Source organism: Saccostrea cucullata, unplaced genomic scaffold (assembly GCF_032062105.1).
Source record: "Saccostrea cucullata isolate Sc308-1 unplaced genomic scaffold, CSIRO_AGI_Scuc_v1 ctg3719, whole genome shotgun sequence".
Lineage (NCBI taxonomy): Eukaryota > Metazoa > Mollusca > Bivalvia > Ostreida > Ostreidae > Saccostrea > Saccostrea cuccullata.
The window spans coordinates 64,795-89,355 of NW_026927101.1; the positions used below are offsets into that span (position 1 = coordinate 64,795).

The following is a 24,561-nucleotide window of genomic DNA, read 5'->3' on the forward strand; positions in this document are numbered from 1 at the left end:
AAGCACTGCTTATATTTGTAAAGGTGACTCATATATTTTCGAAAGATTTTAGAACAATTGGCTTTTCAATCTGTCTCCGAACATCAGTTGTTCATAGCAATTGCATCCTGTTTATTAATGTATAGTTATGTAACACATGCTTTAAAAACAAATATTTTGATATATCAATGTTAATTTCATGGTCGTATAACTACTAACTTTACTGATTATTCAACACATTTTCTACTCCTTCATCGTTACATATTGAAAAGGAACTCCTTACTCAGCAAATAAATGTAAATTCTCCATCGTAGTACATTAATCATACATTAACCTTCATTTTATTGATAGACAAAAATTCTAGTCGATTTTTTTGTAAGAAATAATCATTCTTGTGTGATCAATTAGGGACAAAAAGTAGAGTGTTAGTAGGTGTCTGGACGTAAATGGTTCTTGTGAGGATAGTTTCATTTTTGATAGACAGATAATCAAAGTATCTTTTTTACCGATAGATTAAAAAGTGGGGTTTTTGCCTGGACGTGAATGGTTCTAATAAGGCAAGTTTCCCTTGACAGACAGATAATCAGTCTTAAATACCCACAGTTTAATAATAGACTATTTTTTTTTTTTACAATTTGAATGCAAAAAAAGACAAACGAAAATTTATGATGATATCACATAAAATATTATGTAAAAAATGCTAACATGCTAGGAAATAACGTCTTTAAACAAAAATGTGGTGTAATGTCTGCTTTAATTTGTCAATGTTATGTTATGTTGAGACATCTTAGAGTGTTTCTGAAGTAATAAATCAATAAAATGCTCTTAGTTTTCACTACATTTTCAGCTGTCCCAGTTTATGTACACTGCGCAGTACGGTCAAGGTTATCAACTGTAAAATAGGCAATTTTTGTGATGAAAAAATACAGTTTTTTTTATTAGAGAGCTGATTGTTTTGCGTACTTTATTACAATCAGACGAATAAAATATGGCAATTTAAAATATATCGAGGACGACTTGAGTTTCTATTAAGCCTAGTGGCAGTCATATGAATTTGCAAATAAACATGCAGTACTGAGGTCACGTATAAATTTCCATAATGCGAGGGCATAAACAAGTCAAAATTCTAAACAAAGCTATGAATACTTTCAACGCCATTTGGGTTTTAAAAATTAAGTGATATGGTCCTAGATAGATTCTGCTATTTCATTGTTAAGATATCATTTACACTGCATGCTGAATTTCTGCTGATCATCAGCAGTTCACATACATGTAGAAGTTATTCAATCATTTTCAAGAGTTCACTTAACTTGATCATAAACGACTTCTTTAGCAGCTTTATACTTTTATGTGTAATTGATTTGGATTGATTTGTTTCATATAGCTATTATAAATTTCGACATAATTTACATTATAATTTTACATGAGAAAGAACCAGAAGGGGGGGGGGTTAGTATTGAAATCCTGAAATTCTTTTTGACATCATCAATTAATAAGAATATACCTCCATGTACCACTTAATTTGAAAAAATTAGTCGTTCTAAAACTCGGCCAGCCAGAAATATTACGTACATGTAACAGACACATTGAGCTGGACAGTCATGCTCATTAAAATTTTGATTTCTTGTTGAATACATGTAAGATCGATATCAAAGTTTTACTATAAATTCATCAGCGTGGTTCATTAAAACAACTGATACATATTTATTTCTGATTTATTAATTTGAACTGAACATTTATTATTGATTTAAGTAAATAAATAGATCAAGAAATGAATTGAAATCACGGTTTTAGGAAATTCGGTTCTTTTTTTAAATTCTTTTTAAATGATAGCGAAAATGCCTGGATTCTAACACTTGCCTACTTTTAAATATTAAATCATTTTCGCAAATTGAAATTCAATTGTTATTCTTCGGTGCCATTTCACCTATTGATAGCAGTCAGCGTAATTGTACTTCCGGGCAAGAGGAGCCCGGTCAATAAATCTACTATAAAAGTGACATTTTACACGTCTAATTAAATGAAGACAGACAAAGGTGCAACATAAATTGAAGAATAATTCCCCATCATATTTTTAAACTAATTAGGTTGTGTATATCGTTGTGTGTGTGTATGGGGGAGGGGGTATTAAACTTTTAATTTATCTTTTTATTGAAGCTCCATCCACCCCATCCCATCTCCAAATAATCACCACCGGGAATCCCTGTAATTTATAATTTATACATGCATGTGACCTATTAATCATTTAATCATTCTGTTTTATAAGTAAATACCGTAATTAAACAGTGTTAATGGTGTGAATGAAAAGGATGCATACACTGCGCGGTCACACTTACACAGTCATGTAGATATCTTGCCATTTTTCCTGCAGATATTTTTTTTCAAATTTGGGAAGACATATTAAATTAATTATATACTTATGTCAAACAACAACAAAAAAAATTTAAATAACATCTTGGCCCATGCAATAAAAAGCAATATATCTAAAATGAAATGACTTTCGAGTCAATCTTATATATTTTCTTTATATATTTGATTAAAAAAAATCTAGCTCGCAAGCCGCACGCTTCAGGGATCTAAATTTCCAATTTTATAAATTAACAAGACAATGAATTATATGAAAAAATGTCTCTAAACATACATATATTAGTAACCTTACAATTAAAAAAAAACAAAAAAAATAAAAAAAAAAACATGGTCACGTTCACTCCGAAAAGGTTGGACGTTTAACGTTGGTGCAAAACATGACGTCATGATCTCACTGTTGAATTATAATTGAAATAAATGAAGAAAAAGCATACTTAGAGTTGGAGTAGGACCATAAAATTTACATATTTGTCAACTCCTAACCCTGCTCTATCAAAATCCTTGAAAAACTCAAAATGTGTAAAAATTGCCATGAGCACCTTTTACTTTTGGGCGCAATCATATACCACCCTTTTCGCATACTCACTCTTTTTTTCAAAGTTCATATGTGACCTTCATCTCGACATTTAGATATATCGACGACGTATTATTAAATAACAATTATGGTTATTTTCAAAAATATGTTGATAAATATATCCCAGTGAGCCCTTAAAAAGATACCACAGGATCTTAGCATCTGGGTTTTTTTTTGTGTGTGGTTATTTTAGTGTAAGAAGACGTAAATGATAATCCAACTTCAACGTTTTATAGTAAATGTAATGACTTAAACTTGCAATCGTCAAGTTCCCATAGTAATACAGCAACATATCACCTGCATACTCAGTTGATTTGATATGCAAAAGCATCCTCTACTTATAAACAATTTCAAATCCGAGGTAGGTAAATTATTGACAAACAAGTTGTAAAAACAGAAATATCAGCAATCTCGTTTAAAGTCCTCATTTAGTCAGTTATATGGTCATTACAACCACCTTTTCAGCTAAAACAATTTATCATTGAATCAAATTCTGACTGATGTTTTTTCAATCTAATTTTTAGGCTATAATGTAAACAAGATCTAGTCTATTGATTTCCCTCTTATTCCTCTTTCATGACAAGGAGCACACGGCGGTTGAGACCGGTCTGCAGGGGATGCTCACTTATCCAAGGCATCTGATCATGCATATACCTTTGATGTTTCGTTATGATAAACCGTGTTTGTGTTTGCACTACTCCAAAATGGATTTGTAATGGACTTTTAAGCTTGAATATTGTTTGTTATTTTTCATTAGAGTTTCTATTGAAAAAGACAGTAGATAGTTTTCATTGACGCCATTGGTTCACAAAACACTGAAATGCTTTAATAATAGTAAAGTGAACGAAATGCTGATAAACAAATTTATTTTTGTGAATATTTGACAACGTCTAGATACACATGAATACAGATCTGTAAAGAAAAAAGCGATAAAGCATATAATTGTCTGGTTTTCAAATGGGTACCTGTAAAGTAACTTAGTCTAGATATTAACTGGACTTGTAAAGATTATTAAGATAGATATATCAGAACTACATTTTGTATCTATTTTCATGTATTAAATGTAAAATTGAAATTGCTGAAGACGGGGACTCAAATCTTCTTATGAACTCTGGTACTGTTTTTTAAAAAATCTATTTGCTCTTCTCCATCATTTTAGAAATATTTAAATTATAAGAAACGAAAGTAGATTCTAACAAGCATTAATGTCAAAAGATGTAAAGCTTGGAAAAATATCACGAATTCGCTGTGACATTTACACTTTCGAAGGAACAAGATAGGTGAATCAGTAAGTAAAAGGCCTTTTCATGAACACATGGCTTAGGAACTAAAGACTTAACAACCTTGTTCAAGATTTTCATATATCAATATACTTAAGAAGAGAAACGCTTGCCTCATAAAAGAAAAGCTCCAAATTGTTAAATAAAAGAGAATTAAAAATAGAGCAAAGCTCGTTGCAAAGCAAAGAGTAGGTCCTCCATCCTGTTTGACCGGAAGTAAATTTTATTTTTAAAAAAATGAGAGAATGACGTCTGTAATGATTAAAATCTTCCTAATTTATGTTGAAAATTGCAAAAGTAAGCCATTTTTTGCTACTTTTTGTTTGACCGGAAGTGACGTCGACGAACAAAAATTAAGTTTCATGCTTCCAGTGACAAATATTTCCCCAAAACATAACAAAAACGGAAAAAATATGCAGTTTCGGACTACATGTACTTCCGGATTGGTCGGACGTGACGTCACTGGACGTATTTCGATGATATCAGTAGATTTTACCAGAGATTTTCAACGACTTTGCTTCTTTGATGTATATCAAATTCTCAATACTTTTTGAGATATCTGGAAAAAACTTTTGGCCCCTCTAGATGCCTTAATTTAGGGGTCAGCCCTTTTTCTCAGATATTATTTGGTAGATCTTCTAATTCTGCACAAATTATATTCTATATATTTCAACAAGATATTGATTAGTTTAGAGAATAATAAGCAATATATGAATAAATTTTGGCTCTTTTAAGCGTTCTAATTTTTTACCCCTATATAGCGCCATTTTGAATAGAGAAATCGAAAAACAAAAACCAATGTTCACAACTTCAATCCTTCTATGAACTAAAATCAGTAGAACTTCTGCTCCAGCTTTAACCGTCTTTGAGCATTTGTCTGGAAACGAAAGCCTATACATTTTCATTAAAAGGGAAATAACTCAAAAGCGGAAGTGACGTTTTGAAATTTTAGACAGCATTCTGATAGAGTTTAGTAACTTCTAGAACCTCTTATAATTTGAGCGAAATCAAAAAAAAAAAATGAAAAATGAATGAGATAAAAGGCTTCAAAGTTGTCGTCTAGGAAGAAGAAGAAAAAAAAAAGAATAATCTTTACCAACAAAATCAGTAGACGGTCTTCCGTAAATATAGTAAAGTCATTTTCATTTAACTAGTGTCATACATGCTTAATATCATCAAAATTGATAAAATATGTATATTTGAACGTTATATTTTTTTTTCTAATGTCTTCCAATAGTCATCTGCGAATAATAAAGCCGACTTCCTGATTCGATAAGGGGAAGCCAGACGGGAAATGACAAGTTTCCAAACTTAGGAGCATTTAAATTTGCCGCCGCACAATTATTGAACCACCATCCAGAGGCCATTCTGTTGGCACACTTATGTTCGTTGTCATGATCAAAGGTGAAGAAAGGTTGATTTACTATGCATGTATTTGGATCCCTGAACGCATCAGCTACAAGATAAAATTACAACTTTTTAAAAGTCCTTAATTCATAACGCTTTCAAGATATAAAAGCTGAAACAATCTGCCGGTAATGTATTTTTCCATGCATAGGAATTTTTGTTGTTTTTTTTTTTCAAATAAGAGTGTAATACCAAAACATTTGTTGGTAATGGGAGTTCCAATAGTCCTTCATTTTAAAATTCGTTATGAAAATTCAGAAAAAATAAGTTGTAGTTTTTAAACTACATGTATTATAAAATGGCTGCCTTTCCAATGAACGCCATGTTCAAACATTTGAGAAAAACACGAGCCTAATGATTATGAGTCATCAGAAAAGTATGCTGCATGCACATACAAAATATTTGCATAGAAACATTTCATGAAATACGCTATAGTCTTCTCATTTATATAAATTTATTAAATCATAGTCTACATGTTAAAATGATATCGGAGGAAATGCAGAATTGTGTTTTAAAAATATTTTTTACAATACTTGAATGTGTATTTTATTGTATAGAGTTGTATGCGTCTGCTTTGCAAAAAGAAAATAATCGTTTAAAAGTCGTTTCGCCTGTCTTGATGCTTAATTATAGCATGACACATGTGTTTTATGTTCCATACCTTAAAGGTTTTGAGAAGCAATACTACTTACTAATATTTCCTGACTTTTTTCCCAAGGAAAATCTGTAACCATCAGCTTCATCAGAGATAGAAAACGAGCTGTAGTTTACTTCATATGTGTAGACACGAATACCGTTCGGTCCTATTCCTGTCATGTAAATATGTAGATCGTATTCGAAAGTCGTAGTCAGCATATGAATGACGTCATTTCCTTACACAGAAGAAAAAACTATGCTAAAATATCGTCTACATATAAAATTTTTAATGAACTTCACTAAACACAATATCATTTAATTCTCTATGAAATGTTACAAAGTGAGTGATAGTCTGTAAGGCTGTATTACTAGTATACAAGTTAAAAACAAACATATACCCGAAATATTATAGCAAGCCTTAAGGGCAAAAATTAAACAGAGAAGATATTTAAACTTGATTAATAATAGACATTTTTGAGTTATCTCTCTTACAAATGAAAGTCACCCGCGTGGATCAGTGGTTAGAATATCTGCTCTAGAGTCAGTTGCAAAGTAAGGGGTTGATCCTTACTTCACGGGTTCGAATTAAAGGCCGGTCCTTCGGATTAGACCATATAAAACGAGGTCCCATTTCGCAGTAAGTGTTGGCACGATAAAAATCCCTAACTGCCCAGATGCATTTAGTACCGAGTATAGAACAAAAATTTTGCAGCTTTCCAACGGTGTAAAGTTGAATATTGACCTGAGTTGAAAATTGACCCGGGAATGAATTATTAATTTACAGATCCCTGGGGCATATCGAGTCGGCATATGAACTGAAGTCACTATTGTTACCTGATCATACGTCATTGGTGTACCTAAATGTTGAATTGAAGCCACAGCAACTTTTCCTTCTTGCCATGCATGTGGAGATTTTTTTAAATATATTCTGATGCTTCTTCATAGAAATATTAAAACAGGCCGGCCTATAAAGGAACACAATTAGTGCCCATCGAAATATTTTTGTTTTGGTAATCGAAAACAGAAAAAAAGGTTTTGATGAGGAACTCCAGCGCCCTTTTAATATCAACTTCAGGGTTCTTTTAAGTGGAATCAGGATGATTTTTAACAAAAGGATTTTTGTTGATGATCAAAAAGGTTGATTTCTAATTTTCTAAAGGGGGGGGGGTTAAACATCCCTAGCCCCCCCCCCCACCCCACGCACCTATTCCCAGGCCTAGGGATTAAATCACAGTTGTGAAAACCAAGTCATAAATATGTGTTTTTATGCTGTTGTTGTATTTATGCTGCTGACCCCCGGGTCAATTTTCATTCTGGGTCAAATATCAAAAATACCACGGCAAGTGGTCGGGTCTCCATATGAGTAAAATATTTTTGAGAAGGCCGTTAACAACATACAATTAATCAATCTTATCGGAGAGTGCTCTAAAATTTTAAATCTGAAAACTTATATAATATTGATAGTAACTGGTATAGCAGGGTTTTTTTTTACCCAACCAATACGCCCTTCGAACATCCCCAAATCCTTGCTTGTATTCCTCCCAGGTACTATTGAAATTTGTCTTGAGATACGGGCCGTCTCTGTTCTGAACAACCTAAATAAATGAAATTACTTTCATTTATATAATTTTAACGTAATTTTTATATTGATAATGTAACATTGGACTCCCGATCTTATAAAATACTGTATTCTATAATAAACACAACTGTCGACAATTTCAGTGATCTGATTAATGATATTTTAACTTTTTTCTCAAGACCCCGTGGGGATCCGGGTTAGATTCGGTCGTTTGTACTCCCTTGCTTGTCGTAAAAGGCGACTAAATGGGGCGGTCCTTCGGATGAGACCGTATAAACCGAGGCCCCGTGTCACAGCAGGTGTGGCACTATAAAGATCCCTCCATGCTCAAAGACCGTAAGTGACGAGCATAGGTCTAAAATTGTAGTCCTTCACCGGCAATGGTGACGTCTCCATATCAGTGAAATATTCTGGAGAAGGACGTTAAACAGAATACTATCAATCAATCAATCATTTTTCTCAAGATTAAAAAGAATGCATACGTGTATTTTTCGTTTGAAGAAGATACACGTATAACTTCTTCTAAAATATATTTTAGATTTTCATGATATTTTTAATGAGTTGGTTCCTTATTGAATTAAATGGTTGCAGGGTATCAGGGTCGGATAATGACAATATGTTTTATATTTCCACTATTGTCGAGTTAAACTTCTTAGTGGGCTCTTTTGTGAAAAGGTTTGAAAATGTACAAATATTTCGAGATTTCTGGAACAAAGGTCATACAAACATTCAAACAATATGTTGATTTCAATGTACAAATCCTAGCAATATGCAAATGTTACATTGTTTTTGTTATGATCTTTTAATACATCAAGAGTTGGAATGATTTGCAATTCATATCTAATTCTTATTTTATTAGTTACTCTTCACACTTTATTTTATAATGTCATTTACCTTATGTACCGTATTTTATCATGTTAGTGACTCAATGTACTGTATTTTATTATGTTAGTGACTCTATGTACTGCATTGTATAATGTTAGAGACTCTATGTACTGTATTGTATCATGTTAGAGACTCTATGTACTGTATTGTATCATGTTAGTGACTCTATGTACTGCATTGTATCATGTTAGAGACTCTATGTACTGTATTGTATCATGTAAGAGACTATGTACTATATTGTATCATGTAAGAGACTCTATGTACCGTATTTTATCATGTTGGGGACTCTATGTACCACATATATATTATCATTTTAGTAGCTCTATGTATGTACTGTATTTTATCATGTTAGCGATTATAATTATTGTATTTTATTATCATGTTTATTACTCCGTGCACTGTACTTTATCATGCTAGTTATTCTATGACCTGTATTTTGTCACGTTCGTGACACTATCCACTGTAGTTTATCACAGTATTACTTAATGCACTGTATTTTATCATTTCAATTATTCTACGTACTGTATTTTATCATTTCAATTATTCTATGCACTATATTGTGACCCGCTTACGCGAAAGCGAGGGGGCATTAAATCTCAATCATCTGTCCGTCTAGCTGTCTAGCTGTCCGTCCGTCACAAAAACTTATAACAGTTGCCCATAACATTTGATAAAGTGTAGCTACGATTTTCAAATTTCACGTGTATTTTTATGACAAGACCTTTCTTTGGGTACCACAAAATTTGATATTGAAGTTTGACCCACATTTACCCCCAAAAATCCAAACTTTTACTTTGGCCATAGCTTTTGAATTTTAGATACTAGGACTTTTATATTTCACATATGTATATTCTGTGGCAAGACTTTTCATTCAATGCCAAAAAGCTTTAAACCGGTCAAGGTAGCCTAGTTGTAGAGCGTTCGCCGCGTCATACCTAAGACGTAAACAATAGTTGTGACTGTTCCTTCGCCAAGCGCTCGGCACTAGAAGTGAAAGTCAGGGGTCTTTCGGATATGACCTTAAAAACGTAGGTCCCGTGTCACGGTAGGCGCTGGCACCAGAGAAAGAACCCTCACTGCTCAAGGGCCCTGAGTGCCGAGTATAGGTCTAAATTTGAAGCCCTTCACCGGCATACGGTGACGTCTCCATATGAGTGAAAAATTCTCAAGAGAGATGTTAAACAAAATACAATCAATCAATCAAAAGCTTTTAAATATTGACCTTGACCTTGGAGATTTCTGTTCCTGTGAAAACAACTTTAACCTTAGCCATAACTTTTGAACGGTAAGAGAGGGCTTTCATACTTCACATATGTAATCAATGTGAAACGACCTTTAAATTGAATACAAAGAACTTTGGCCTTTTGAATTTGACCTTGGAGTTTAACCTACTTAAACAAAAACATACCTTGACGATAGCTTTTGTTAGTTACTCTATGTATTGTATTGTACCGTTCTGCCTCCAGATTGTGAATCCATTCTGCAGAGTACGGAAATGCCATGACTGTTTTCACCAAACGGGTATATTTTGTAGATCCCGGTCTTCCTTTCGCCATTCTTGTAAATGTCCGAACAATCAAAGGGAGCTCTTTTACCTGGAAGAAATAAAAAAAATATTGAGCTATTAGGCCAAAGAAATTTGAAATAAAGGTTTCTTAGGCCAAAAATCGCAAAACTAATTCAATGCAATAGGGAGGTTTTCTTTAGCATGTATCTTTTTTTTTTTATCAGTAATTCAACAAAATGATAATATAAGATGATTCTAACTTAATTGTTTTCTTTATAAACTAAGAATAATGTTATCAACTTTGAATAATGTCATTGCGAAAAGTCTTTTAAGGATGATTAATAAAGTATCGTTTAGAGTAAAAGAATACTATTTTCTCATAAAACATTTATCTACAACATGTGATTATGTTTCCCAAACGAAGTTTAGTATGCATGTTATGTAGATTTAAGATCATTTTGTGCGCACCTGCTTGCAAAAGCACGGACGTACAGCACGAGAAATGACCAATATAATTGATAGTGAAGTAACTTTTTTGTAATTTTTTATGAAACGCTCTGATTGGCTGAAAATTAAGTCTGATTATTTTTCTTGTTTTGTGTCATAGTCTTATGAGATTTTTAACTTAGTCATACATTATGAAGATTCACATCATGATATATAAGAATTGTCATGATAGCAAGCACATGCACGTCTGTTGCAATCTGATTGGCTAAAACTTTAAACTGGTTTAACTTTCTTAGTTTTTAATTTTACAGGAGGAAATTTAGAATTTAAATTATATAAGGTATATGGATTACTGCATTATGTTACCTTCAAAATTGATTGCAAAGACATACATGCACGAGCTCGTACAAAATGCGTTAAATGACCAATATATTTGAAAAAAAGGGTAACATATATTTTTATGTCTTTATATTGATTCTTAGGATATAAAGATATGTTAATGATTTAAAAAACATGCCATGATCATTAAGCATGCGCATGGATGTGCGTGTGTGTGCATTGCGTTAAATGACAGATAGTTGATATCATCTTCACTTTTTAGAAATCTTATATGAAATCCTTCGATAATAAGCATGTTAAAAAATTTTACAGGAATTATGCAAAAAAATCGGGAGCGTTTGGGGAACGGCCCCCTTACAATGATGAAAACTAGTTGTTATAAAAAGGAAATTACTCATTTCTCTTTTTCAAATTAGAAAAGAATAAAAAAAATAAGTTATTTCCCTTTTTAATAAATTTGATCAATGCTGCATTTCTTTTATCTGATGCGGAATTGTGAAATTATTGATTATTCCTATTTGACTTTACATTGAGAAATATGAGGTTAAAATGCAAAATTTAACAGCATGTTTACAAAGCCTCCTAATTAAAGAAAGATATCCTGATTATTCTTACATGTACATGAACGACTGTTATTCTTTGTTTTTGTCAACAATTATCTTGTTTCTTCGTTAACCTTTCGTAATTTGGTCAATGATTCATTTGTGTCTTCGTTATCCTGACTTAATTGTTCCACCTCTCGCTGTAATTTAAGAACCTGTTCATACAAGTTCATTTGATCACCATACCGTTCTTGTGTGTTCAGATCAGTACAAAGACAATTTGTTAAAAACAAGCAAAAGACGAAAAGCACAATCCAAACGGTCGCAATTTTTTTTTTAAACTTCCTGTTTTCTATTTTTAGTAATTAATTTTTTTTTACAGTTCATTGAATGATGCACTTTATATAAGTTTGATCTAACTTGTGATGTTGGTGTTATTTAACGTCTATGAAACGCAACGGTTAGTTCAAATCAATACTCAAACTAAATGGATTGTTTCGGTTTTGAATAGAACAACCCTATTCCAATAAGAAAATTTCATTGAAGGATTTTGGTTGATTTTATGCAATAAATAGAATTTTATAATACATTTCACGTTAACAATGTTTTAAGGTTTAAATATCCAGCCAAAAAGTCCCTTACTCTACTTACTCTGTTTAGTAGATTACCGTATATGCTGTTAATGACCTTTCTTGATGAATTTTTTGGGATGCTAATAAATAGATTTGTTATCTTGCATTCTTAAAGATAGCAGACAATTCTACTTATAACGTTAAAAAAAATGAATATAAGAACACGTATACATATGTATACGCAGATTACTTAAAATTCCCAGATTGTAAAAAGGAGTTTATTTAAGGAATCACTGTCTAGTTTTAAGAGAATGCCAGGGCATCAACAATAATGGGAAACATGGGATAATTTGCATAACGGACGAAGCCCGTTATGCTAAAATTGGCATACTCTCAAAACTTGACAGTGATTCCTTATATTTCCATTTTTTACTTGAAAAAACAATCTTAAAATTAATCGAAATACCGTCTTATTTAGTATATATGAAATACAGGAGGCATTCCACGTTACATTGCCCCGCCCTATGACGTCAAATTTTATATTAAAAAAGTACCATACAAACACGAAGCAAATTGAATGATAATTCAGTTATACTGCAGTCAAATCTCAAAAAATAAACAACAAAAGAATTTCATATTACTATCAAAGCAATCTTGCTAATTTTAATTATATATGTGACCTAGATTTAAGTTTTCGGAAGCACGAACATGTGTATAGGCCGTAGGCCACTTCTCCACCGCCCTACTGAATGCAATTTTGCAGTTGATGAAACGGGATTGAGTTGGTCAGCATGGTCAGGAAACAATTGCGTGTGTTAAAATAATAGAGGACGTTGAATTGCGTAAGAAATTAGGTGGTAATTACTGAGAGACAATGTCTGTATCGGATGATCTATGTGGCAATGCCAATTTCTCCACGTGGTTTAGATGGGTTGTTTACCATGTTTTCGGAAGCGAAGTTCTCGGTCTCGAGAGGTCTCAGTGATAAAGGACAGTGTTGCGCTATACGCTAGTGACTTGCTTTTGATCCGAAGATAATTCATAATTTAATTTGTTTGTAAAAAGATATATCATATCTAATTACTTAGTAAACAATAAAACAAAACATTACTTTTCTTCGGTGTATTTTTACACCACTCATATACATGTACATGCAAGTTTGACATTTGACCTTTCAGTATTATATCAATAGAGAAATTTACATGCCACAGGCATCACGGAGCAATTAACAAGATTCACTTTTGTAGTGTTTATCATAGGGAAAACAATTTTAAATGGAAATATTAGTTCCTCATAATGCTTTTCAATTATTGTATACACATTTACTGCACAGTGCAAAGCTATTCAAGTCTTCTCGAGGCATTAAAGTGCATTTAAGGAGGCTGGGGGGTCAACAAATTAATCACAAATTAACCACCAGATTTAACTTATTTTTTTTTAGATACGGTAACTTAAGCTGTCTACTATCATTTCACAAAGAAAAAAATCATACATTTTAGTTTTAAAATTTAATCATTTTCTATATCTTCATATGGAGCTCTCCTTTTAAAGGAGATAAAAATAGTCTGAAAATGGCTGCCACACCCCAGCCTCGTGCACGCATAAATATAGTCAATTTGCATAACAGAATCACTCACTACATGTGTCAACACATTTATTGACATAAATTATGTTATCACGTGACAGTGTTCTATATTTTTGAAAATAAGTTGGATACGTCACAAGTTTTTCACAGGTTTTTTAAATATTTAATTTCCATCGAGAAATAAAACTGAGTATACGGTAAACCTAAAAAAAAGTGCTTTAGGCGAGCCCTCTTATTTTTGGTATTCGAAATATTTTGCAAGAAATTAGACTAATCCACATATTTAAAATTATATCCATTTTTCATCAAAATATATTCCAAGCGTAGCGACTACAATTCCGCACATTCTCCTTTTTTTTTTTTTTAAACAAAATCTTTAGTTAATTTTTTAATCACTCGGGAAAATCTACTACAGTGTATATACACACCTAAACATTTCACCTCTTACAAAACTTGAGTATTTTTTTTTTTTTGCTGTATTATATTAAACATGGGACAATTGACTTCTGCAATTTAAAGATATATAAACTGAAAACTGAATACACATTCCTTAGTATTCGCAGCATACAAGCTCTAATTCTTATCATTTTCCCTACATTTGCAACTGGTTGTTATGATTTATTAGCGACATTGTTTCAATCAATCATTGAATCATATAATACAATAAGTACTGCTGTTTTCTCGGTCATATGAATGATTTTGCAACCCCGAAATGCAATATTTACGTAGCCCCTCAGGTTTGGTAAATATGGTACTCCTCTAATGGCTTAATCATCAAACTCAAAATAAGAAATAATCAAATAATGTTTATTTATTTTATGCCCAACCCAGTGCTAAAATGTTGATAAGCTATGAATTCGAAACAGAACTTCAAGCAATAACAAACGATCCGGAACTGCGTGGGTATATTCAAATAATAAATAATTTGTTAGCAAAATTATAACATTCCATTGGATAACCTGTTATGTACAGTACGTCATTTTTGAATATGTCCTGATCATTGAAAATTGTATTGATTTGCCTGTGAAGTACATTAAAATCCAAGAAACACAAATAACAAAAATTAGAAAACACGCCATTAATAGTTTATCATAATAAAAGTAATGCAATTCTTGAATTCACTTGTTCGTTATAAATTTAAATATAAAATTTAATCATGCTCAATATTTATAAAATGATTATTACGAGTTAATTAAATAATATAATTTACAATATGTGACATTCTTTAACTTTACAGTATGTTAATAATAAAGATCAATTTGAAAGTAGTGCCTATCTTATGTTCATCTTTGATTTTTGCATAAGTGATAGTGTGTTGATGACAAGGATATCTAGCGCTGACCTAAGTGGAATGCCTTTCAGTTACCTAGACGTTTTTCATACAAATTATTATTTCATTATTTATGCACTGAATTGACGACGGATTTTTTAGTTATTTTCCCGTTCATGACAAAGAGCAAGGGTCGGATGTGACCGGTCGGCAGGGAATGCTTACTCCTCCATAGCACCTGATCCCACCTTTGATGAATGGAGGTCCGTATTTACTTTGCTCCTATTTTGTATTGTTTAATTGAGTTTTTATCTTGAATAGTGTTCGTATCTTCATATGTTTCATTAGACAGAGAATACGACAGCTGGACACATAACTGCTTTGTTGTTTATTTAAGAGGAGGAGGAAGGGTGGTATGTAGTTACATGCATGTGACTTGGTTTCCCTTAACAGTCCATGGAATCCAGCACACTTGTACCAGCCTTGGAATTCCACAGTTATCGATGGTACAGAGATAAAGAAAACGATCACGATGATTGAATCTAAGTGACCGTGTTACATGCACATGATGATAAAACCTGAGTGACTTTACCATGATAATAAAAACTAACTTAATGATTATAAACCTTAAATAACTGTGTCACATGATGGTAAAACCAAACTGACTGCGTTTCATGTTAATAAAACCTGAATGACTGTGTAAATGTTGTAAATACTGCAAGAGGAGCGGGAGAATACATTAGAATACATTAACGCAGACATTATTAAAGGATTGAAAAGGAAGAAGAATAGATACAAAAAGAAATACAGGAATCAGCTGAGTATATGTTAGGCTTAAGGCTGCAGTTAAGAGAATCAAAGAAGTATACATTGCCTGAACAGACTCAGTTTACGTTAAGTCAAGTAAATAAGAACATTTATCAATCAGCTCCTTTGAATCTGAATGTAAATGCGCCTAACTTCATTCGTGACAATGCCTGTTTATCCCAGCTTAGTTTAGGAACACGAACATTCGAAATAATGAATTACCTAAATTTAACTTGCTGAATATGATATAAAATAGAAATTCATCCCTAGTCGGGCTCCGTGGTATTGTGGATGGTGGGATAAATTAATTGGATTCACTAAGACTTCATTACTGAAGGTTCTTAGACGTTCAAAGATTTATGTGGAGATTCTTCACACCTTAAATATGGAAAAGAAGCAATTTTTAATGGCAGACTGCTGACTTATATATCAACAGATCCAGATGATTTTAAACATCTCAGTACTTATATGAAGGAAGATTAACCTCTCCCTTATTTTAATGAAGAGGATGCCACCGAAAATTCTCTAATGAATCATTATAAAGCGAATGAATTCATGAAACGACAAATTCAGTTTCTGCAAAGCTTTTGGAATAGATGTAAGTCACAATACCTTACTTCTCTGAGACAATATCACCGAAAGATAGAAATTTTATACAACAAAATCAAAATAAAAAAATATTTCCAAGTCCATGATGATTTCTCAAAACGCATCAATTGGAAACTTGCTGTAGTGGTGGATCTCATAACTGGTGGAGATGGACTCACATGATTAGCAGTCTTACGTTTTAGTAACAAAACTATATCAAAACGTCCAATTAGGAAATTATAGTCGCAATGTTTGGTTTTGATTTACAAAACACAGCAATGCATGTATAATAAGCAAGTTAACAAAATGTTGGTAATCAAATCTATTGTTTTGAATATATGACAATGTCTAGATTTAAATGAGTACAAAGCTGAATAAACATAAAGACAATAAACCATTTGTCTGGTGTTAAAAACAGTCCACTGTACACCATATGTAATACAACCATAAAGATATAAAATATTATATAAAAATAAACACCACAATATACCAAGTAAAAGTTTGTTAAAATATTTAACTGGATTATTATAGATTTTCGATAAAAATATAATTATCAAAAAAGATGTGTATCTACTTTATGTATTTATTTTAAAATTATAATTGCTGAAGACAAGGACTCAAGTCTTCTAATGGACTGTTATATACTTGTTTTTAAGTCCATTTGGTTTCCTTCGTCATTTTAAAAATAATATTTTATTCAGAAAAACGAAAATAGATTCAGACATGCATAAACCCCATTCCCCGCAGTCATGCATTTTAACACATATACAATTTCCTATTTCTAACGCAAAATCACGCATATACCGTTTCCCCACAATCACGCATTTTCACGCAATTTAAAAAGTTCATTTAATCTTTAATTTAGTACCAATTTCCTTCTTTTTTTAATTTGTAAAAATCTCATAAAATAAGAACAGTTATTTTTGTATTAAAATATAACGTCATAATATTATTAACGCTAAACTTTAGAGAAACGTGTACCAAGCTAAAAGGTGCTTGCGGGGAAATGGTAAATTTCTATTTCTATGACGTGAACATTAAGTGTATGTTGCATAACAGTTCAGTAAGTTGTAAAGAGTTAACTTTAAAAGATCTAAAGATAGTCTCCATATTTATTTTTCGCGGTAAACATGTTTACAATTTTCTTATGCCGCCTCCCACCTCTCCTCCATATCTGAAAAAGCTTTCTTTGTTAATTGTTAGGGCGATTGTTGCCCTCTGTTTAATTTTTGATTTTAAATTAAGATTTCAAACGTGCATTTCATTTCAGAATTTATGAGAAGGGCGGATGTTGCCTCATCTTTGACACTGTTTAGGTCTGAAATACGCATTCTGTTTTATACTGTACATTTTTGCGTACTTCATTGAATAATATTGTGAACTTAAGATTCTATGATGTTTTTTGCTATATGCGTTTGTTTCTATTACGCAATGTGTTTAATTGTATTGGTATTGTCAATTATACTATGTGCTGACATATGTCGTTTGCTTTGTCATTTATTTATCAATAAATGACCATTCAAAAAAAAAACAAAAAAAAATCCATAAAGATAATATGAAATTTTAGATTAGCGACTGTGGTTTCACAAGTAAAGATAACAACAACAAAAAACAGCTTCACTAAGGTTTTTTTTCCTGCCCGAATTTGCTATATATATATTCTTTAGCAAAAACAAACATTAAAAACAACATGACAAAGGAATTTTTAAATTATGATTAAACATATTTTGAACAACAAAATACAATTTTATAAATTATGATTAAACAACCTTATTCAAAAATTCATATATGAACGAACTTTAGAAAAGAAACCTGTGCCTAATGACATCTTCGATGCATTAAATACAGAAATTTAAAGAAAAGTAATATTGTTTTCACTTTTAGATGTATTTTTTAAAAGGTTAAAAAAATAGAAAAGTAAACATTGTTTTCTTTTTAATTACGTCTTCCAATAATCATCTCCGAAAATGGTAACACATATTGATGCACATGAAATGATAAATTTCCAAATTTAACTACAGACCTAGGAGCATTTAAATTTGCGCTAGCACAATTATTGTTTTCATTGAACCACCATCCTGAGGCCATTCGGTAAGCACACCTGTGTTCGTTGTCATGATCAAAGGTGAAGAAAGGCTGATTTACGATATTACATGTAGGATCCCTAAAGGCATCACCTAAAAGATAAAACTACAACCTTTTAAAACCATTTATTGACAATGCTTTCTAGATATAAAAGCTAAAACATTCTAATGTATTCCTTCATGCAGAAGATATTGTGTTTTTTTTTCTTCAAATAAGAGTTTTTCAATGTGTCATGTTTAAAAAGGTTTTGAGAAGCAATACTACTAACTGGCATTTCCCGATTCTTTTCCTAAGAAAAGTCTGTAACCATCAGCTTCACCAGAGATAGAAAATGAGCTGTATTCTGCTACAAATGTGAAGCACAAATTGTCAACTACACATGCCCACATGTTAATGTGTAGATCGTACTCGAAAGTCGTTGTCAATTTATGAATGACTTCATTTCCTAGAGAGAAGAAAAAAAATTGCTTAAATCCCATCTAAAGAGAAAATGCTCAAAAACTTCCACAAGACATATTAATACTTAACAAAATCTTGAAATATTACGAATTGAGTGATAGTATGCGGGGCTTTTACGTATAAAAATACCATGAAATAAGAACAATCTGGTTTGAAGGATACATTAATATTAAGTGTTGAATAGGTTCTTAAACCTTATCATGCTTTGTAAAAGCAAATATTTATCCTTGACTATCACATTCTTTTCCGATCGACTCATTCTCGGCTACATTAAGGCAGGTCCGAATTTAAATTTGTAATGCACCGTGTTGGAAGTTAAATTTCGAGGTCATGAAAAATTTAAGAAGCGTAAAAAATAAAATTAACAAAATGATGATGTGTAAATAAGAATTCATTAATTTTGAAGACTACTGATAAATCTTGTACAATAATTATATTTGATAACAATACTATTGAGTAATAGAAGAAAACCTCTCTTGTCAAATTCATGAATGACGTCACCAGCCTTAGCTTTACGCAGTGCGAAGGAATATTTTCTTTTTAGAGCTAATGGTTTCAAATTAAACATGTCTGTTTTGTTCATTTGTCCAGCCTTTGAACATACCACATAAAAAAGTATTTGTTGATCACCTTCATGAAAAATAAATTGAGTATTCTCTTTAACATCTCGAACCAGATTTATAAAAGCAAACCAGAACAAAAATTATATTGTTAACAATAGTTTTACTACATGTATAGTGAACAGCTGCATTTTTTGTTATTTTAGTATATCTATGTTTTTTACTATGGATTTCGGATTTTATTATCACATAGTATTTCCAAATTATTTCAAAATTTTACATACATGTTACTTTTATCAAATTTGATAGACTTTCAACTTAAAAAGTTTCCTAGCAAAAAGTAAAGTATCAACTATAGTTAGAGTTCATGAACCCTCATGTAGATGACTGCACAATACGTTTAACTTTTATGATTTTCCAAACGCAAATGAATATATTATATTAGTTAAATACAAATAAAAAAAAACGAAATATAAAAGCTTGCAGGACAAAAATTAAACAGAAGGCGTTTTAACTTGATTTATAATTGACATTTATTTTTAGAGTTATCTCACTTGTCAAAGGACCTTAAAGGAACATGGATTTGATGTAAGTATTTGCTGTGTAATATCATGACTTATATATTTTGAAAGCACTTCACATTAAAATATATTTAAAAAAATATTTCATCTGAAAGTTATTTAAACTTCAGATTTCAATAATGGGTTTTGATTGACAAATCTTTGTACTCTCACTCGGCTTACTTTTATTCTTAATACTTAGAAAATGTGGCAATCATGGTGTGCATTAATGAAATATATCAAAACTTCAATCCAGATAACAATTTAAATTCAGATTTTAAACATTAGAAAGCAAAACCTCTTCACAAGCATTCCGCTCTAAGCTTTGTGTACAAAGTTTAGCTAATTGATCACACCCGTGAAACATACACAGTTTTTGTAAACAGGACACGAGCTCTGTTATTGTTGATGTTTACGATTCATCGGCTGCATCTGCTCACCACAACTGCAGGCACTGAAAATATACTGTGTGTATGTTTTGCTTTTGAACATTTCTACTCTAAATTCTTTGGATTATAGTTTTGATATTTTTCATGCATTCATAAGATTGAAACTTTTTCTAAGTATTATGAATAAAAAAAAATTGGTGAAAGTGTCAATCAAACCAGTCTAAAAATTCAAATGTTTAATAACATTTGGATGAGTAAGATTTAATTATATTTTTGTGTGAAATTTCATTGAAATATATATTAGTTAGAATATTATACAGAAAATATTAAGGTCAGATGACACGTTCCTCAAATATATGTCATTTTTCCCTTTCAAACATTCTTTATATTTGTCATTCTCTTCTGATTTGTACATTTTTTTAACATGGTTTTAGATATAAGTACACCAAAAATTGTGAAATAGGCCATTCATAAGGTTATCCATAAGGATTATTTAAGAAATGTGACCCTGTGGTATCTCGTCCAAATGCCTGGTAAGGTAGCCTAATTTTTTTGTGAGGAAACGTGTTTAGGTACCTTTACTTCAATGACAAATTCTAAGGAAAAATTATATATTTTTGAGGAACGTGTCATCTGACCTTAACTTCAATTCTGTGTCCATACACCTTTAATTACGTATTGCAAATTTTCACTATGGAGGTGCTTAAAATAAAAACTTATGAATAATTTGTAGGAACTGGTAAAGCTGGATTATTATATTACCAAGCCAATATTGTTCTCGAACATTCCCAAATCCTTGCTTGTATTCCTCCCAGGTAGCATTGAAATTTATCCTGGGTGACTTGTCGTCTCTGTGCTGTATAACCTAAATGAAAGGAAGTACTGAAAGTACTGATTAATCAAAGATGAATCTCAACATTTTCTGAAGAATAAAAAGTTTTACGAAGATACACGTATAACTTTTTTTCTGAAATACTTTTTAATTTTCAACGTATTTTTAAAATCAGTTGGCTGCTTAATGATTTAAATGGTTGCAGGGTATCATGTTTCAGATAATGACAATATGTTAGATTTCAAGTATAGCTGAGTTATATTTCGTAGTGTGCTCTTTTGTGAAAAGGTTTAAAAGTGTACCAATCTTTCCGGATTACTGAAACAAAGGTTGCAATAACATTTAAACGATATGGCCAAATCCTATCAATATGCATGTGTACAATTTTATTGTTGTGAGCTTTATATAAATCAAGGAAATACAACGAGATCAATTGATATCCAAATTTGATCATATGTATTTTTGTATGGTACATCTAAATGCAAAAAATTGTATCGAGCAGACCAGCCTAAGAACTTAAGAGCGAACCCAATGCAAACCTCGGGCTCGATTCATTGATTCGCTTGGGGTCCTCTTTGGGTCAATTTTTCGCACTCATTCGTAAAGCAGACCTCGTTTTCATCTTGCCGCCAAAACGTCCCTCCCCTTTTGTTTATTCCAATACATTAGTGGAGTCCCTTATAGTTGTTTTTGCTGCGATCGATATATGTACATTGAAAATATGGAGAACTTTAATAAATTTTCACTGTCCATTCGACGCAGGATTATTCCTGCTATGACTCTAAGCACTGTATTTAATGATGTTAGTTACTCTTTTTACTGTATTGTGTCATGGTAGCTGCTTTATACAATGTATTTTACCTCTTAATTTTTTACTGTATGAACTGTATTCCATCATGTTATTTATTTAATATGCACTGTTTTATCCTGTTATTTACTCAACATACTTTATTGTATCATGTTTGTTATTCTATAGATTGTATTTTATCATGTAAGTTATTTTTTGTACCGTCCTTCCTCCAAATTCGGAATCCATTCTGCAAAGTACGGAAATGCCATGACTGTTTTCACCGAATGGGTATATTTTGTAAATTCCGGACTTTTTTTCGCCATTCTTGTAAATATCCGAACAATCAAAGGGTGTTCTTTTACCTGAAAAACAAATCGATTGATACGTCAAGTATATTTATGACAGATGATATAAATATTAGATACATTTGTCGATTTTTAAGTTTATCAACACTCTTGTATAATGGAATGGAAAGTCCTATTTCTAAAATACAGTGTACTATATATTTTGATCTGTTAGATCAAAGAAATTTTAAAAAAAATCTCTGGCCAAACATTTCAAAAGTGAATGGAAGAGGTAGGCTTTTTCGAGCAGGTATTTTTTTTTCTCATCAGTAGTTCAACAAAACGATGATACTAATAAAATACATGGTGATAACAAACAGTATTTAAGATACTGATTCTTAATTATTTGTTTTCTTAAAGACAGGAAATGCCTCTTTTATCTTTGGTCAGAATAACAAAGTAACAGATATGGACAAATAATACTCAGTAAAAATCTGATTCTTTGATCCGCTCATATAGATCGCTCTTCAAAGATCTGAAGAAACCCCATCCAGTTTCATGTTCCGGTGACCTATCTAAAAAGATTATTCATTAAAAGTTTGACCAATCAGAGAGATTGTACTTAAAAGACATTCGGGAAAACAAATATAGAAGTGTAAATAGCTGTCCAGAAAATCTTATTGTTTTGTACAAAACAAAGTGCTGAAAAAGAAGACCCTGAATGGGATTTCTTCAAATCCTTGTATAGCTCTCTATGTAAGCGGATCTAAGAATCTGATTTTCATAAGATTGACTCAATAAACGTTTACAGATGAAAACAGATTTCAAAATATCTTACGTTAGTGCTAAACATTATGTAAACTTTATAAAAATATACTACGTCATGTGAATTTTATGAGGAAATGCAAAATAGTATAAAAGAGGCTATGTGATTTTAGTAATTTTTCACCATACAGCTGTGTTTTTAAATAATATTTATCTTACTTGGTATATTTTTGTAAGATAAGCTTTTTGTAACGTATATATTACTTTTAAAGCTCTTGACTGAAATATTCTGATATAACTTTCATATGTAAACATTTTCTGAGTATGATTTGTCTATTTGTTATTTCATTGACGTTTTCACTTATACATGTATTTTCCAAAAGTATTTTATTTTCCAAGACGAAGGAAAGACAATTCCAGGAATTATTCACTTTTCTAAATCTTTGACGTTATATAAAGTATCCACCAAAGAAAAAAAAAATGGTTTTATCACCTGTCTTTATAATAAAAAGCGTAATGTTATCAACTTAAAATAATGCTAATGCACCAATTTCTTTAAAATATAATTGATAAAATGTCGTTTAGATTAAAGGAATAGTGTTTATCTAATAAAACGTCCACTAACTAGTTGTCAAGAAAAGGGAAATTACTCATTTCTCTTTGTAGCTTTGAAAAGAAGATAATTGTGTTATCTCTCTTTGTAATAAGTTACTAAAATTGATCAATGAGATGTTTTTGTTTTTACTTGATGCGGATTTCCTATGAAAAAACATTGATTTTTTAAGCTTAACACGTTATTTTGTACATTTAGAAATATTAGGTTTAGAAAAAAGTGCAAACTTTTCACAGCATAATTAAAATTTTATCTAGTTCAAAGCCTCCCAATTTGGGAAATAATGTATTTTAATTAAACTTACATATACAGGAACGACTGTTATTCTTTGTTGTTATCAATATTTCTCCTATTTCCTTGTTTTCCCGGCGTAATTGCTCTACCTCTCGCTGTAATTTAAGAACCTGTTCATATATATTCATTTGATAACTATCCCATTCAAGTTTGTTCAAATCCGTACAAAGAGAATTTGTCAAAAACAAGCAAGAGACGCAAAGCACAATCCAAACGGTCGCCATTTTTCAAACTTCTTGTTTTCTAAATTTAGTGATATTTTTTTTGCACAGGTAGTTAAAATATGCACTTTATACAACGTTGATCTGATGCGTGACGTTAGCGCTGTTGTTAATTTACATAATTGAATTTCATATTTGAAACATTATGTCTTAATATGACATCTAAGTATCAAGGTTACCGAAAGGAGGGGAACACAATTATTTTAAATTGCTTGTTTGTCTTGCATTGTAATAGATTTCAGACAAATCTTCAGATACACTAAAGAAAATAAATATAATTACATGTTTACAATGATTACTGAAAAGGTAGAGGAAGTAGCATTCCGCATATCACTATTTTAATTC

At 31.4% G+C, this 24,561-nt stretch overlaps 2 protein-coding genes across 5 annotated transcripts in view; both read right to left on the minus strand.

The window, feature by feature from the left end:
* Nucleotides 1–5,361: 5,361 nt before the first annotated feature.
* The window catches only part of LOC134273450 (fibroleukin-like), a 61,527-nt gene continuing 42,327 nt past the window's right edge, over nucleotides 5,362–24,561 (minus strand). For 2 of the 4 annotated variants that reach the window (XM_062755648.1, XM_062755647.1), the window contains exon 5: nucleotides 5,362–5,656. In XM_062755648.1, the coding sequence (XP_062611632.1) occupies nucleotides 5,421–5,656 (236 nt within the window). In that variant the 3' untranslated portion in view covers nucleotides 5,362–5,420. Of the gene's footprint in view, nucleotides 5,657–6,299; nucleotides 6,480–7,735; nucleotides 7,839–10,159; nucleotides 10,303–11,615; nucleotides 11,827–24,561 lie in introns of those variants that run through there. The other 2 variants (XM_062755649.1, XM_062755650.1) reach the window with 2 other exon arrangements.
* Nucleotides 18,114–24,245, minus strand: LOC134273445 (fibrinogen-like protein 1). The gene is made up of 5 exons (XM_062755637.1): nucleotides 24,006–24,245; nucleotides 22,259–22,401; nucleotides 21,180–21,282; nucleotides 18,718–18,894; nucleotides 18,114–18,541 (listed from the first exon to the last, which is right to left on the minus strand). The coding sequence occupies exons 1-5, from the start codon at nucleotides 24,217–24,219 to the stop codon at nucleotides 18,300–18,302; spliced, it is 879 nt and encodes a 292-aa protein (XP_062611621.1). The 5' UTR covers nucleotides 24,220–24,245; the 3' UTR covers nucleotides 18,114–18,299.